General features: G+C 35.5%; 1 protein-coding gene across 1 annotated transcript in view; it reads right to left on the bottom strand.

Moving 5' to 3' along the window:
* The window catches only part of LOC117115181 (adhesion G-protein coupled receptor G5-like), a 28,584-nt gene that overhangs the window by 3,830 nt on the left and 8,255 nt on the right, over positions 1 to 16,499 (bottom strand). The window contains 9 exon segments of the mRNA XM_033258887.1: positions 99 to 309; positions 5,969 to 6,087; positions 6,319 to 6,474; positions 6,673 to 6,833; positions 8,126 to 8,447; positions 8,805 to 8,948; positions 9,338 to 9,375; positions 10,390 to 10,614; positions 10,728 to 10,925. Of these exon segments, the coding sequence (XP_033114778.1) occupies positions 99 to 309; positions 5,969 to 6,087; positions 6,319 to 6,474; positions 6,673 to 6,833; positions 8,126 to 8,447; positions 8,805 to 8,948; positions 9,338 to 9,375; positions 10,390 to 10,614; positions 10,728 to 10,925 (1,574 nt within the window).

The following is a 16,499-nucleotide window of genomic DNA, read 5'->3' as shown; positions in this document are numbered from 1 at the left end:
AGCAGCCTACCAGCTAAGAAGCTGACGACGAACGAAAAAACATTTATCAACTCCCTGCACACCTGTCTCTTATACACATCTAGATGTGTATAAGAGACAGGTATAAGGAAATAGTACATATTGGTTGCTTCCACAGCTGTCCAAACAACAGAAGTCAGCAAAAAGTAGTGTAACAACACAGCAACCGTTTTACATCCTGCTGTTTTTGGATTTACTGTATCAACGCCCAATATGAACGTGGTATACAAACAAATCAAAGACACACACAGGCTCACCATGATTTTCTGAGGCTGACGTTGACGTAAAGAACTATTGAAAAATAGTAAAAAAAAATAAAACAGTAATACTTACATTATGCTGTATAATAACACACACAGTTAATTTATAAAATAGTATTATTTGTATTATTTTAAAATTAATATTTTTACATCTTTTACTGATTCGATCAATCAGTTACTCAGTATACCACAATGCATACCGTTAATATTGATTATTAATAATAATTAAGACCTAAATTTACAAATACCAAAATGGCCCACAGAATAATATGGATCAAACCAAAACGAATAAATCTATATCTTGTCTTGTGCTACTGACGTGTAAGTAGTTGCCCTGCACTTGCAGGATTAAATTAGTTTTTATTAAATATTTTTAATATTTATTTTTTTATATTTTTTTAAATATTTTTTTTATGAACTGTTTTCTATTAGGTGTACTTTTTATTTTTAGAAAGAATGCATTCCATAATGGTATCGTGTTTGGTATAATGCGAATTTATAGCAGTCTTTGTTGACATGGATTACATCATATTATGAAGATATTATTTTGTCAGTTGGCCTATCTTGTTGTCGATTTGATAGATGGATAATGTTTAATGGGGTTTTAAATAATTATCATTTTGTATAGTGCTAGTTCTCTTGTAGTCTTTGTGACAAATCGTGCCTTTCTACGTTGTACTTTTTCCAGTTTTCTATGTGTACTTTTTGTGTTTTTTTAAGAGGTTTATATCATTCTGTAGATTGTTGCAGTACTTATGTGAATTTATTGTTTTATATTATCTGCAAATAATCTCAATTCAGATCAGACAAGGCCAGGGAGATAATTACGTATGCTAGGAAAGGAAGAGGTCCTTAGAGGTCCTAAAGGCATTCCTGACGTTATTGTACAACATCGATTACAACTTGTTGGAATATTTAAAAACGACGCAATCCAGTTCTTAATGATTCTTCGTATACCAAATTGGTCCAGTTTACTTAGTAGTCGTTGTGTCGAAAGATTTGCTGCGAAGTTTGCTGTGAGTTTCACAAAAGTGACTACTTGTGAATCCATGCTGTCTGTCAGACCTAAGTAATTCGGCCTTTTCTTTTGCACTAGAGACAATTCTACCTGCAGATAATAGTGGACAAATACCCAAAACGTTTAGGTGTATTACTTCTATATAGTTCCACAAAAGTTGTATGTTGTCACTATGGAGGCTTGTTCCAATATTCCGCACAAATTCACGATGATTGTCTTTGATTTTCAGTTAAGTTTTTCGTCTGAGGTTCTTAAACATGTCCCACGTTTCTTTCTTTTATCCCTTCGTATGTAAGCATTTACCCAGGGGAGGTTTGGTTTTGATGAGTTAAATGTGTGCGAGATATTATTATCCATTGCTCTTTTTATTGTTTTTAGTCCACAGGGTGTCTACATCTATTATTACGAGGTATTGATCACTGATGTTTGCTGTTGCTTCTATCTTGTTAACAAAGGCTTTGTTATTCGTGAAACGTGGTTCAAGAATATTTTGGTTTCGTTTCTAATCGGTTAAGCTAAAATTTGATGGCGATGATGCTCCGATGCTCTATAACATAATTTTACTAGGTGTAGGGTATTTTCAGGGTATTGCTGGAGTTCCAGTCGACACCTGGAAAATTAAAATAACCCAACGCTGTATTGAAACATGCCTTGTGATTTTCCTGATGGAACTTTGCAGTTGTCGCATGTAGTCATTATCGGGATTTTTTGTGACCTAAGGCATCTATTGTATATACAAATTTTTAGTTTAAGTTTAAGTTTTAGGGATTACATTTATTGGTAGGGCTTTATATAAGAAACTCAACATATCTTTTAAATGTTATATCTCTCAGAATTTGCGCAAACACTGATCACCTTATTTTTATGCATAATATTTCTAGAGTTAAAGCTGCCCATTTTCATATATTTAATGCTTTCCTACTGATGTTCAATGAACTACCTTATAATATTAAATAATCGCTTGTCCTCTCATTTTCATATTTCATTGTTTTACTTAAAGGCAACTTGCTGAATGTTAACACATAATGTCTGTTAATGTCTTTCGATTGAATGTTAATTTTAACTATTGTGTATACTTTCTGTTCTTCAATTCTATTTTGTTATCTACTTTTAAATGTTAGCTTTCAAGGGGTTGGAGAATTACTAGATAGTTGATTTAATTCGACTTTTTAATCACACCGTCTACCCCTTATAATAGTTCATTTTTTGTATCTCTGTTGTGTTCCAAAGACGAAATAAATTAAATGAAATGAAGTGAATGCTGAACCATTTAATTTGACAGTCTGAGTTATCTAAGTGTTAACTATTGTTGGTCACTCTAGCTGCATGGTTATTTTTTCCATATAGAACAAAATTGTCCACAATTGTCAAAAAGCACGTCGAAATTCTGTGCTTCATTGTTGGTCGTACTGTAAGTTTAAAACACCAACAGATCATACACTAGTTAAATCAGTTTTTTAGGTTTGATTGGTACAATGTAATACAATCGATGCAGTGCATCGCCAGTTCGATATTAATAGCATACGGGACGAGCACAAGCAGAATACACATTATTTATTTGTTTATATATTATCTAGTCTTTCTGTCTTTCCTAAAATGATGTACGGTACCTGTCTCTTATACACATCTTGGTAATTAATAACAAAATGACTCATAAGTCAAAGAACGAACTGAGGCCTTTCTTTAAATTTTCCTTTGAATTGGATTTCACAACATATGGTGGCAAGCAATTCTATAACCGTCTAAATTTGCCAATGAAAGTGCCCGAGCTGTGAGGGATGTGAACGGAAACATTATGTGCGTTTGATGCCTGACGGGTGTGATGAACGAGCTTTTGGGAATTCATCAAACAAGATTGACCTGAAAACAGTGAGACTAGAGATTGAGCGGCGAATATGGATGATTACAGATGATTTTTTGACAATAAATTCAAAACCTTTGACAGAAGTGGCGTTAAAAACGGTCAACACGTTTTACATGAGACCGACTAGCTCTCTCCCAGACTTAAGAGCAATAGTCGGTGAAAGGACGGACATATGTCTTGTACATCAGTACTAAGCCGTTCTCGTCAAGATTTGGAAGTGCGAGAAGTAAGTCCTAACTTTTTACCTGCGCCTACAGCAATGTTGGAAAATAAGTTTCCTGTCAATCGTTAACTCACACAGTTTTATACAGAAACTGCTTGTAGAAGTTGGTTCTTGCCAAGGGTAAGACTATGATGTATTGGGAGATGTGTTTGTGACCTACTATTTGTTATTGAGACTGTCTTTTTTGTATTAAACAACATCTCCCAATTTTTTACCCAGGCATGAAGTTTCCCTAAGACACACTGTAGGGATGCAGCTACATCAACACGATTTGCAGGTGAACTAATTGAACAATAAAGATTGATATCGTCAGCAAATCATTCGAAAAAGAAGGAAAAGGGTTGGACCAACAATGGTACCTTGTGGGACACCAGACGTTACTGGACATTGTGTAGAACTTTCACCATGCCGACAACTACCAGAGCGTCCTGTAAGGAATGCCGCCAACCAGTTTAGAAGTTTTTCCGTAATGCCGTAAGATTTAAGGTAGGTTCTTCAAGAGACATGGGGCACAGTGTCTAAAGTCAAAGTTAAGAAGTAGAGCATGGATCTAATGTATGTCCAATTGGCGGCCTTTCCTCATTTATTATATAATTTTTATAATATAGTATAAAGAATTATAATACAAAGTACCGTACAGTTTAAAACGTCCACGACAGTCTTAACACTTTTCAAACAAGAAGTCACAATACACCAGCTAAAATGGTAATAAACCCTTTTAGATAATATGCAGTACAAAATATTAAGTATAATAAAAAGAACTGTTTAAAACGTCCACGACAGTCTAACACTTTTCCAACAAGAAGTCACAATACGCCAGCTAAAATGGTAATAAAACCTTTTAGATAATATGCAGTACAAAATATTTTCAAAAAGTCTTTCGCGAGGTCCAAGGCCCAATGATGATCTAGGCCTAATCTTAGGCTGACCAGAATGATGTTGCTATCCACCGGAGATTTACACTCTCGCTTGCCATGCTTAGTAAATTTAAATTGGCCGCAGTCACTGGAAAAGTGTTCAAACTACAAAATTCCAAATTACACCACAAACATCAAAATTAGCTAATAGAACGCGATCAAACAGTACCGTATCTTGACTAAATTAAGAACGCCAAAACACAAGATTTAAGCTGAATTTAAAATGTAAGTATAAAATTAGAGATAATTTAAGTCAGTAGAGTCTGCAAGCGGAGTGTAGGGCCGTATTTATTAAATGACGAGGGTGAAACACTCGAAATAAATCCATATAGAACAAAATTGTCCACAATTGTCAAAAAGCACGTCGAAATTCTGTGCTTCATTGTTGGTCGTACTGTAAGTTTAAAACACCAACAGATCATACACTAGTTAAATCATTTTTTTAGGTTTGATTGGTACAATGTAATACAATCGATGCAGTGCATCGCCAGTTCGATATTAATAGCATACGGGACGAGCACAAGCAGAATACACATTATTTATTTGTTTATATATTATCTAGTCTTTCTGTCTTTCCTAAAATGATGTACGGTACTGCATGTGATGTGTCACATATATACACTAATTGACAGTAGTTTTGTTCTTCTTTTTGTAATATAACGTTTACCTTCATGCATTCAGTATTACTTTGTATTATGACATTTAAAATTTTTCTTTTTCTATGTATTTTATTTGTATATTTCTCTTTACTTGTAGAAGCGGTTGGCGCATCGGTTGTGGCTTGGACTCCCAACCTCGAGGTCGGGGGTTCGAAACTCTCGCTGTGCAAATCGCTTGTGTCCTTTAGCAATGCACTTTATCTACGGTTGTCTTTCTCCACCCAGGGGTACAAGTGGTAGGTACCTGGTAGGTTCCAACACACCTGCGCTGAATACTAGCTGCAATATTATGGAACAATAATATAAGTTGGTATTCAATGTGTTCCATATGTGTTTGATCCAATGACCAGGGTAGTAATGTGAAGCGCTTAGAGGTTCAATCCTGCAAGTGGCGAGTGCAATTACTTTTGGATGTGAAGGAAATGAACGTTGGTGATGTATTTCGACTTACGTTATTGAAAAAAAAAATTACTACTGTTAATAGCAAGCATACGATTGACACACCGCAGCCAATATAGGTCACCAATTCTAGAAATATGTTAAAGGCATGAAGTGCTATATAAGAACAACATGTTATTATTTACTTTACTTACAGATGCACCATACATTGTCCAGTAAATGTAAAGTACCTATCAGGTATGTGCATGTAAGCCGCAACAGAAAGGGTTGGCATTAAACCATTAAATATTAGGCCTACGACATAAGTAATGAAGAAAGTAAGAAGCTCTCATAACAACAAACAGGAATTACGTAATGATATAAATGCATGTAGATATATAAATTTTAAAAAAAACAACTAAACGTAGCGTGAAGTTGAATAGCTTAGTAGTTAACATGGTTGCCATGGTTCAATTCTTGTCATAACAAGACTTTTTCTTTTGACTAAAAACAACTTTACTCCCTAAGCTTCAAAAGATACTTAGTTTACAAAACATCTTTCAATCCTGTAAGTGGAGAGTGCAATTACTTTTGGATGTGAAGGAAATGAACGTTGGTGATGTATTTTTACTTACGTTATTGAAAAAAAGTTACTACTGTTAATAGCAAGCACACGATTGACACACTGCAGCCAATATAGGTCACCAATTCTAGAAATAGGTTAACTCCATGAGGAATTTCATTAGGAAACTGGAAATTAAAAAACGATACATATTATATGTATATATAAATAGTATTTGTGTATGTTATAAAGTAGAACTATATTTATAGTGAGAATATAAACTTAATTATACATAATAATATCATTTACCTCCTATTTGTTTATATATATATATTTATATATCATATACAGCATGTATATATATATATATATATATATATAAAACTAATATTTCAAATGATAATTAAACGAGAACTCACAAACAAGACAGCAAAGTGTGTCAGATGTGTACAATTACACGTTACGCTGCCCTCATCACCTGTATCGATACGTTTACAGCCTTCAATTGACCAATTACCATTTCTATCTAAGGATGCATTCCAGAAAACACAAGAAGCATTGCTGTTTGAATATGACTGCGGAAAGAATCGCAAGGAGCAATACCAATAAGAGTAGTATAATATTATGTATTCTAATACTGTACTCTCGGTAGAACCACCACTGTCTCCAACTACTTCTGCTAACTTTACATCTACAAATATTACCTATTACTGCAACGATAATAATGAATTGGTTTCTTTTTAAGTCTAGTAACAGTACAACATAAAACTTACTTCTGGTACGTAAAACACAAGTTTAACTGGGTTTTTAAACACATCCGGAAGGCTCTTGTTGTAAATGGAAGCTCCCATAATCACACTAGAGAGATTTAGTGCACCCGACTGGAAGAGGTTTGGCTTGTAAAACGAAGTAAAACTAATGTTCGTCCGGCCCTCTATACAAAGAAATCATGAGATTATATTAATTTATGGATTATGATAAGGTCCACATAGGCCTATGTAATTTTAAGGTGTTTGTAGAATGTAGCAGTAGAAGTAGCAGAAGTTGCAGTAGCAATAGCAGCAGCAGCAATAGCAGCAGCAGCAGCAGCGGTATTATTATTATTATTATTATGTTCCCTTACCTAAGATCTAGAGCTGATTAATTTTGAAGGGTTAGGGTCAAAGATTAAGGTCACAATCAACGAAAATTATATTTTTATTTATTTGCCCATAGTATTAATGCCAAACTTGTCAAACTTGGTCACAATTTTCCATGACCAAATACCTCCGCCAACGAAATTGGCAGGAGGTTATGTTTTGTGCTCCCATTTACTCATTTATTTGTCTGTCGGCATATTTGTTGTGAACAGCCTACAGTCCATAGTTTGTATTAGAAATTCGTCAAACTTGGCCACAAAGTTCCTTTACAACTTGATCACATTGTTCCATGACCAAAGATCTCAAACTATTTGAATGTCGAAGGGTAAGATCAAGGTCACCATCAACAAAAAACGATTTTTTGAAACAGCTTTTATCAGAAATTTGTCCAACATGGCCAAAATGTTCCTTTACCAAAGATCTGGAAGTGACTACATTTTGAAGTCAGGGTCAAAGGTCAAGGACACAACGATCGAAAAACTTCTATAACTGTTTGCCGTATAGACGAGTGTGTGTGTGTGTGTGTGTGCGCGCTTATACGGGCTTGCCGGTGAAGTGTAAACAAACATAGGACCATTTATTTCAATGTGATATACAGTATGTGAAAACAGGTTGTAGTGGTAAGAAGAGCGTTTTCCACACTACTAGCCTCGGGTTCAAATCACGATAAATCTACTTGTGTTTTGTTTCTTTTCATTATTATTTTATGGGGACAATATGCGGGGGAAATTTATACTGAAGAGAATTATGATGTGGGCGGAGGTATGAACTCTCCGAGTGCCCTCTAGTAGTTGTTATTATTATTATTATTATTATTATTATTATTATTACTACTATTATTATTATTATTATTACTATTATTATTATTATTATTATTATTATTATTATTATTATTATTATTATTATTATTAGCAGCAGCAGCAGCAGAAGTAGTAGTAGTAGTAGTAGCAGTAGTACTAGCAGCAACAGTGCAGCAGCAGTAGCAGCAGCAGTATTAGGGGCAGCAAGAGTAGCAGTAGCAATAACAGTAGTTGCAATCTGAGTGCAGTATAGCAGTTTGGATTTATTTCAAAGTAAACCAACAAACCATATGATGTTAGGAGATCCTTTGGAAGAGTGAAATACTGACTCATGGCGTTTGCTGAACAAACGTCATCAAAACATACGTTAGGCTTCTTCTCTTCATTAACAACGAAAACAACATCAGAGTTAGGATTTGAATCAAAACTTAGAGTCCGCACAGAAAGTGTATTTTCATCCTTGGTGTAGTTCTGGCCATCAGTGGCGGCGTTGCTGATTTGCTGCTCGAATGACTCGAGGATTAAAGCTGTCGTTTTAGGTGATAGATCTAAACCTAACGAATCAGAGGCAATTACTGCGTCCACCGTGACGACGACTGCACTTGTCACCTACAGTCCAAGGGAATGTTATAGGGAAAAAATGATTACAAATGACAGTTCTCTGTTTCATTTGATGTGTTTCTGCATCCGTACCATTTAACGTAAGTTTCCCACCACTGCGATCATTGGAATTATTTTTCAGCAGTATGTCAATGTTAAATGACGAAACTTTAACTTTATATCAATTAATTAATCAACATGATTCATTAACTTAAAATACAAAGAATTAAATTCTTTTAAAAGCGATAATAATGGACAATAATGAAAAAGCTGGTTTGATGTATATATGAATTTATACTTACAACTCCATTGATCGTATAATATACGATAAAAAGTTTATAAAGTTTATTTATAATTTTTACTTGCATTTTCGTTTGAAGAGTTGGTATTGGCTATTGTTTCCAATGCTTTTGAGACTGCGTGTACATCAGCTGGTTCAAGGTTTTCCGCCTCCTTTACTATTTCTTCGAGTTCAGCTGCAACCTCTTCAACATTTTCATCATTAACGTTCTAACATAACAGCAAGAATAGACTACTTAAAAAAACAATGATTAAGCTTTTGTATTCATGATACCTAATTTCCAATTTCCAGTTACAGAATCTAGTGGCTAAAACTAGCAACATAAATAAAGATTGGAATTTATTTATTTCATGTACTTAATGGCAATGGGCAGGACATCTGTTGTGACGTACTGACGACAAATGCTACCAAAAAAAATTTCTTAGTGTTCACAAACACGGCATCAGATGGTGATGATGAGTTTGATAATAATGTATGAATATGAATATATTATGTATGAATATATATGATGATGTATTTAATTGTTAAATACTAAAATTGGTAACAGACCAAAATTCTTCAATAAGTAGTATATTGTTACGATGTTGTTCCTACGTACCTTAGTAAGGTTCGATATTTCTTCTGATAGGACAGTTTCTAAAACAATATAAAAGAGTACGATATAATTCGTACGATTCTACCTATTACCACATGTAAATTAATTAAGCCTTACTAATCAATAATGATAATAATTCATATTATTGGTCACACTCTGTTATTGCTCTGAATACGAAAAGGACGTATTATAAATCTCACTTTATTTTACATGTTTCTAAAACAATATAAAATAGTACTATATAATTCGTACGATTCTACCTATTACCACATGTAAATTAGTTAAGCCTTACTAATCAATAAATGATAATAATTCATATTATTGGTCACACTCTGTTATTGCTCTGCATACGAAAAGGACGTATTATAAATCTCACTTTATTTTACATGTTTCTAAAACAATATAAAATAGTACTATATAATTCGTACGATTCTACCTATTACCACATGTAAATTAATTAAGCCTTACTAATCAATAAATGATAATAATTCATATTATTGGTCACACTGTGTTATTGCTCTGAATACGAAAAGGACGTATTATAAATCTCACTTTATTTTACATGTTTCTAAAACAATATAAAATAGTACTATATAATTCGTACGATTCTACCTATTATCACATGTAAATTAGTCAAGCCTTACTAATCAATAAATGATAATATTTCATATTATTATTATTATTTACATGTTTCTAAAACAATATAAAATAGTACTATATAATTCGTACGATTCTACCTATTACCACATGTAAATTAGTTAAGCCTTACAAATCAATAAATGATAATAATTCATATTATTGGTCACACTCTGTTATTGCTCTGAATACGAAAAGGACGTATTATAAATCTCACTTTATTTTACATGTTTCTAAAACAATATAAAATAGTACTATATAATTCGTACGATTCTACCTATTATCACATGTAAATTAGTTAAGCCTTACTAATCAATAAATGATAATATTTCATATTATTAATCACACTGTGTTCTCTGTACACATAAAAGGACGTACAATATTATAAATGTCACTATATTTTACGTGAATTAACTCACCGACAGTTATGTAAAAAGAGCAGCTACTCTCTTGTCCAACCAAATCTCTGGCAGTGCAAGTGACGTTTGTAATTGATCCAATTTGATACTCTTTGTCAGGATTGTTTGTGCAGCTGACCTCTGGTAGTGGTGCTTCATCATCAATCGCCGTTGGTACGTCCCAATCTGGAGACGTATCCGTAGATGATATGTCACTGGGACATTCGATTGTTGGAGGAGTGTTACCTGATGGAACATTATGTAATAAAAATAAACATATACAATGGAAGTATCAATAATGAAATAACTTCATTCTCATTATAGATTCCCATATACATTTCTCACGAGTAAATTCTAACCTTTTGTGGTAGTCTTGGGGTGCATATTAAACGTTGTTGTCTCATGTGTAGACGATTTAGACCGAGTTGTGATTCTTGTATTTTGTTCAGTAGTCGAGCTGAAATTCAACTCAATAGTTGGCATGTAGGTAGTTTTATTTAAATGTGTCGTAGTTGGTACTGAAGTAGTTGTCCTTTCAGTAGACGTTAGATCCAGCGCTGCAATGTCAATAGTATTGACACTTGTGAAATATAATATATCATAGGAATTATTTAAAATTTGTAAAAAGAAAATGATTCTGACCGAAATTTTGACAATTAAATCATATATAAACAAACATATCTCAGGCCTACTCGATCGACCGTGGAGATGCGAAGTACAAAAACTAATCTGGATCACTCATTACCATCCACGAATTCCAATACGAAAATACTTTATTGCAATCCATTAAAAAGAGAGATTGAAGTCAGTGGTGGCGCTATAGCCACCCCCCGTCGGGGAAGCTTAGTCCCCCCTCCCGTCGGGGAAGACAATAAATTTTGTCGGAGAACAAACAAATAAAAAAAATATTTACATGTAATATTCGTTTAGCCACCATATCGTTTGTTAACTTTTCATCACAACAACAACCACAATAACAATAATAATAATAATAATAATAATAGGCTAATAATAATAATTCAAAGAGACTAATTAAAAATAATTTGCGTTCTGTTATGACAAATGCTCATTTAGATAGCCTCATGATGGTTGGAATACATCGTGATAGGTGAAGCAACCTCGACCATGACAACGTGGTTGACAGATTTCATGCAAAATGTCCAAAATATAGAATTTCACTTTCAAGCATGAGGATTTGAAAATAAATTAGATGGTTACATTGCATACTATTTGTTTCTTGCTTTATTCAAAATGTTTTGGTTTTGGAAGCTGTTTTCAACATTAGAAAGCATAGCCTACATGAAGTCATATTATAGTAACTCGATGCCTATTAAAATAAGTAATAAAAATTCGCCATAATTCATCAAATGTCCGTGGATTCTTGGGGGCTTCGCCCCCCTCGACCCCCACCGGGGGCCCTAAGCGGCCCCCTGACCCCCAGCCAAGTGAGACTCGATTCGCTCCACTAGCCCCCCCCCGTCGGGGCCTTTAGCCCCTCCGTCGGGCAGGTCCTGGCGCCACCACTGATTGAAGTATAACATCAAAATGAGTTTTCCAAAAAGAAAAAAAAACACATCAGAACATGAAAAAAAAGGAGGGAGACGCGGTGTTTGACTGTGTAGGGAAAACTACAAATTTTGGAACAAGTCATGATGATTATAAAGGTTTTTTAAACGGTTTGTCTTTGACCTCCTAAGGGATGCAGTTTTTGTTTTCGTGAAGAGCCAAGCATAGTAAAACATGTAAAGTGCTCTGATTGGCTAATGATATGATTACGTCATCACACTTTTGTTTGACAGTTGCAGAAGCATCTCGCACACTCGTCTTGACACTATAGTCTTGATCTTATTATAACAGCAGTTGCATTTTTACAGTATTAGAAACAATGTTTAGTACCGTAGGCTACCTGTCATAGCTGAGCCTACAGCTTTACCTCTGCTACTAATAGGCCTATAAGTACAGTCCAGTACATACAATAATACATACAGTACCAACGCGAGGTCGTTTGAATGTAACCAAATTAGTAGGCCCTAGGGATCGCAAGCTTTAGGCTAGACTTGCCACAAGTCTCTTATTTTTTATTATTTTTCTCATTCTGGACAGCACCACCAACGTGAAAGTTAATTTAGAGACGGAATAAAAGAATAATTCGAAAAAAAGAAATCCAGAGGTGACGGAACTAGGGGGTGCTGTGTTATGGAATGTGTGACCGGAAATGGTCTGCATTCAGTTGGTTGTTACCATGCGCCGGTGATGTTGGAGTATATAGTACAGCAATGAATGAATAAAGTTCGGAGTTTGTCGGGTAGTGAAATGATTATTTCACATTTTAAGTGCTCCCTAAATTCATAAGTGTAAGCTAAATTACGGTGATTAATTTAATTAGCGAAGATATGGAGACAATTATTTCGAATCCCTCTTTCCAAGAGGGGATGCAAATGCTTTGTGAAAATGAGTACGACGCGGTACTCATTTTCACAAAGAAATACACACAACTGGTTAGCTAACAATCATGTCAATGTTACATGAGGGGCTGCTGATGTACTGTGTAGCGGGGACGATGAGGCATAAGACTAGGCCTAGGCCTTATAACTAAGACAGTGGAATTATATGTGATAGAAAGTACACTTTCGTAAGAAATAAATTAAAATAAGAAAAAAAAAAAAATAACTAAGAATAATTCATTTGCAGAGGTACCTTATTTAAGTATTATACAATGCTAACAATGCGGCTCTTGTAGCCCTGGCTTGGGCAAGGCATCCATGTGCAAAGCAGTGGTGTTTGTTTATCTATGAAAAAAGCACGCCTGGAAAGTTTGCCTTACCAGGAAAAGGTGACGTATCTAGCTTATGACGTATGCATGCTAACTAATGTGAGTGTGACGTCACCAAAAAATGAATATTTTCTATTATAACCAAAATATTAATAACTACAAAGTTTCTGGGCGTAAATTCCCTTAATATGAATGAAGGGTTGTTTAATCTCCTTGCCATACAAATTACAGCTCACACTGACCAAGGCAATTAAACAGAAGGACGCACATCTCGGGACATCAAAGGTTATAACCACAGATACTAGAAATACAAGATAGAGTTCTCGCATTGTAAAAATGAGGCGGAAGTCGTGCCCAACGTAGGCGGCGCCCTTCTTTTTAACCATGCAAGTTTCCTATACTTCGTGCCCAACGTACAGGGCGCCCTTCTGTTGCTAAGTTTATCCAGACGCAAAAGGCGCCCTTCCTTTTCCACTAATGAAGGAAAACTTTTTCACTAAAGGCCAACTCAGACAGCGTCGGCCGACGCAGCCCGACCCGATTTATCGTCGGGGACAGTCTTAAGCCGTCGTGAGAAATATTAAACACGTTTAATATTCTACTACGCGACTGCCCCCGACGCACACCATCGCGTCTGCGTTCAACTCACACAGACCCGACGCGACAACAAATCGCGTCGGGCTGCGTCGGCCGACGCTGTCTGAGTTGGCCTTAAGAGTACGTCCGGCCATGCGATTCTGCGCTGTATTGTTGTTTTATTCTTTACCGATTCATGATTATGCTTTAATTGTTTTGTGTATTATTTGGATAATAGCAACGATTTCTACCGCCACCAAGGAGGTTATGTATTCACTGATGTCACTGTCTGGGTGTCTATTCCAGTTTGTTTTTATATCTAGTATCTTATTTGAGAATTGATAATAAAATACGCGACGACTTGGTAACGAATGCTTGGCACAAGTTGTTTTTTTTGTCCAGCTGTAGGAGGCGTCCCATTTTTCGTATTCCCACCATGCATTTCGGTGGAACACTTTTTTGTGTGGAGAACTCTATCTTGTATTTCTAGTATCTTTGGCTACGTTCAGACCTGTGAGATACGCCATGCGTATCTAACGCCAGGCGTACGTTAATCCACGGCGTAACTAGCGAGATGTCAAGACTGGGCGATTAATGAACGCTAGCGTAAGTATTCGCGCGAAATATTCGTATTCGTAATTCGCGCATTTTATTTTCTGTTTACATCTAGGTTTATTTTGATTGGTCAAATCTTGGCTGAGTTCAAAATCGATTTGTCGTTCATGAGACTCACTTCGCAGAAAAAATTAATAAATGTTCTGTATATACTCAAATGTTCGTTTTCGGCACCTTATGCCAACATTGTAAAAGTGACAGATTAATGTTACATAAGAACATGAAATTTTATAAAATTCGTAAATTTTAAATTGCTATAAATTTTTATTTTCTTGGTCAATTTTCACAAATCAAATTGCAGTTTATAGAAGCATTTAACAAGCTCGCGGCCAAAAAAAATCAAATGTAACAGACATAGCGAAGTACCCAAAATTAATAAAATAAAAACTAACACCATAAAACGAATGGCACTAATAGACTAATAATTGACGGCTGTACTCGCAACTAGTATCGGATTGTCGATGCCACAGTAAAGATCAAAGGACTGTACGCACGCGCTATGTTCGAGAGCGGAGATGTGAGTCCTTCTGTTGAATTACCTTGCACTGACGTCTCAGTCGAGAAATACGGGTAGCTGAAGTTTTTCTCGCAAATCTGACTACAAAACCATATCCAAATTTCACGTTCCACTTTTGACCCTGAGTTGTGCTTCGCACTCGCCGCTGAGGGCGGCGTTCCGGGAGCCCTGCGTCGAGTATGGGACGCCAATTAAATTAGGTATGGCGCGCACTAAGTGCAATAAAGAGTGAGTAAACTAAAATTAGGGCCTGGAACCCAGGCTAGCTTTAGGCGAGACTTTTTATACCTTGTTTAGTGATTTCGAATAGTTAGCGCACCTTCCGCAACGAAAAATATAAATTTTAGAACAAAAAAATTAAGTGTTTATTTTTATTATGGCCTTCACTCCACTGAAATATCCACTGAAATATCCTATCAAATAATAAATAGGTCTATATTAGTACACTGCCCACCCATGGCAAAAGGGCATAACTGACATTTTTGGTGAAATTGAGTTATATAGCCTAGTGGGGTCAGTAGATCATGTTACAAATGTTGACACAAAAACAATTGTAAAAAAGTGTCCCCCGGGATAGATAGGGGAATGGCAAAAGGGGATAACTACACAATTTTCACCAAATTCCGTAGGGCATAACTGCAAAGATAGGCTGTGATACGCTGAAGCGTGACGTTCTTTCAACAGCCAACTAATCAAAAGATAGCTTTCTCCCTGGTTACAATGAAGGTTACTTGTTAAGTTTTATTATTTTTATTATACTTACTGTTTGTGTACTCACAGTTTGTAAATAGAAATTTGTTAAATAGTATGATTCTTGACAGTAGCATAATGTCTAGTTAATGTTAGGCAAACATGATAAGTCTAGTTAATTTATGCTATATAATCTTGCCTTACTTTGAATGGCATACAGTTTAATACTATGGAAATAAATATATAGGAAAATAGTAACTGTTTAATAAAAATAATTAACCATGGCTGAATAACAATTCACATCTTAACTAGAAATAACAGCAAAGATACTAGAAATACAAGATAGAGTTCTCGCATTGTAAAAATGAGGCGGAAGTCGTGCCCAACGTAGGCGGCGCCCTTCTTTTTAACCATGCAAGTTTCCAATACTTCGTGCCCAACGTACAAGGCGCCCTTCCTTTTCCACTAATGGAGGAAAACTTTTTCACTAAAGAGTGCGTCCGGCCATGCGATTCTGCGCTGTATTGTTGTTTTATTCTTTACTGATTCATGATTATGCTTTAATTGTTTTGTGTATTATTTGGATAAAAGCAACGATTTCTACCGCCACCAAGGAGGTTATGTATTCACCGATGTCTGTCTGGATTCCAGTTTGTTTTTATATCTAGTATCTTTGTTGAGAATTGATAATAAAATACGCGACGACTTGGTAACGAAAGTTTGGCACAAGTTTTTTTAGATCCAGCTGTAGGGGGCGTCCCATTTTTCGTATTCCCACCATGCATTTCGGTGGAACACGGTGGAACACTTTTTTTGTGTGAAGAACTCATAGAGGCTATGGCTATGTTCAGACACAACGACTTACGCTAGCGTAACGTTAATCGAGTGGTGTGAACTTGTGCGCGGCGTAGCGAACGCCAGTATTATCGCGCAATCACTGGCGTACGGTAATCCAGCAAC

Source organism: Anneissia japonica, unplaced genomic scaffold (genome assembly GCF_011630105.1).
Source record: "Anneissia japonica isolate Jap-2015-1 unplaced genomic scaffold, ASM1163010v1 scaffold6997_len847652_cov182, whole genome shotgun sequence".
NCBI classification, from domain to species: Eukaryota; Metazoa; Echinodermata; class Crinoidea; order Comatulida; family Comatulidae; genus Anneissia; species Anneissia japonica.
Note: the sequence above shows the minus strand (reverse complement) of the source record. Positions and strands in the feature narration are given on the sequence as shown.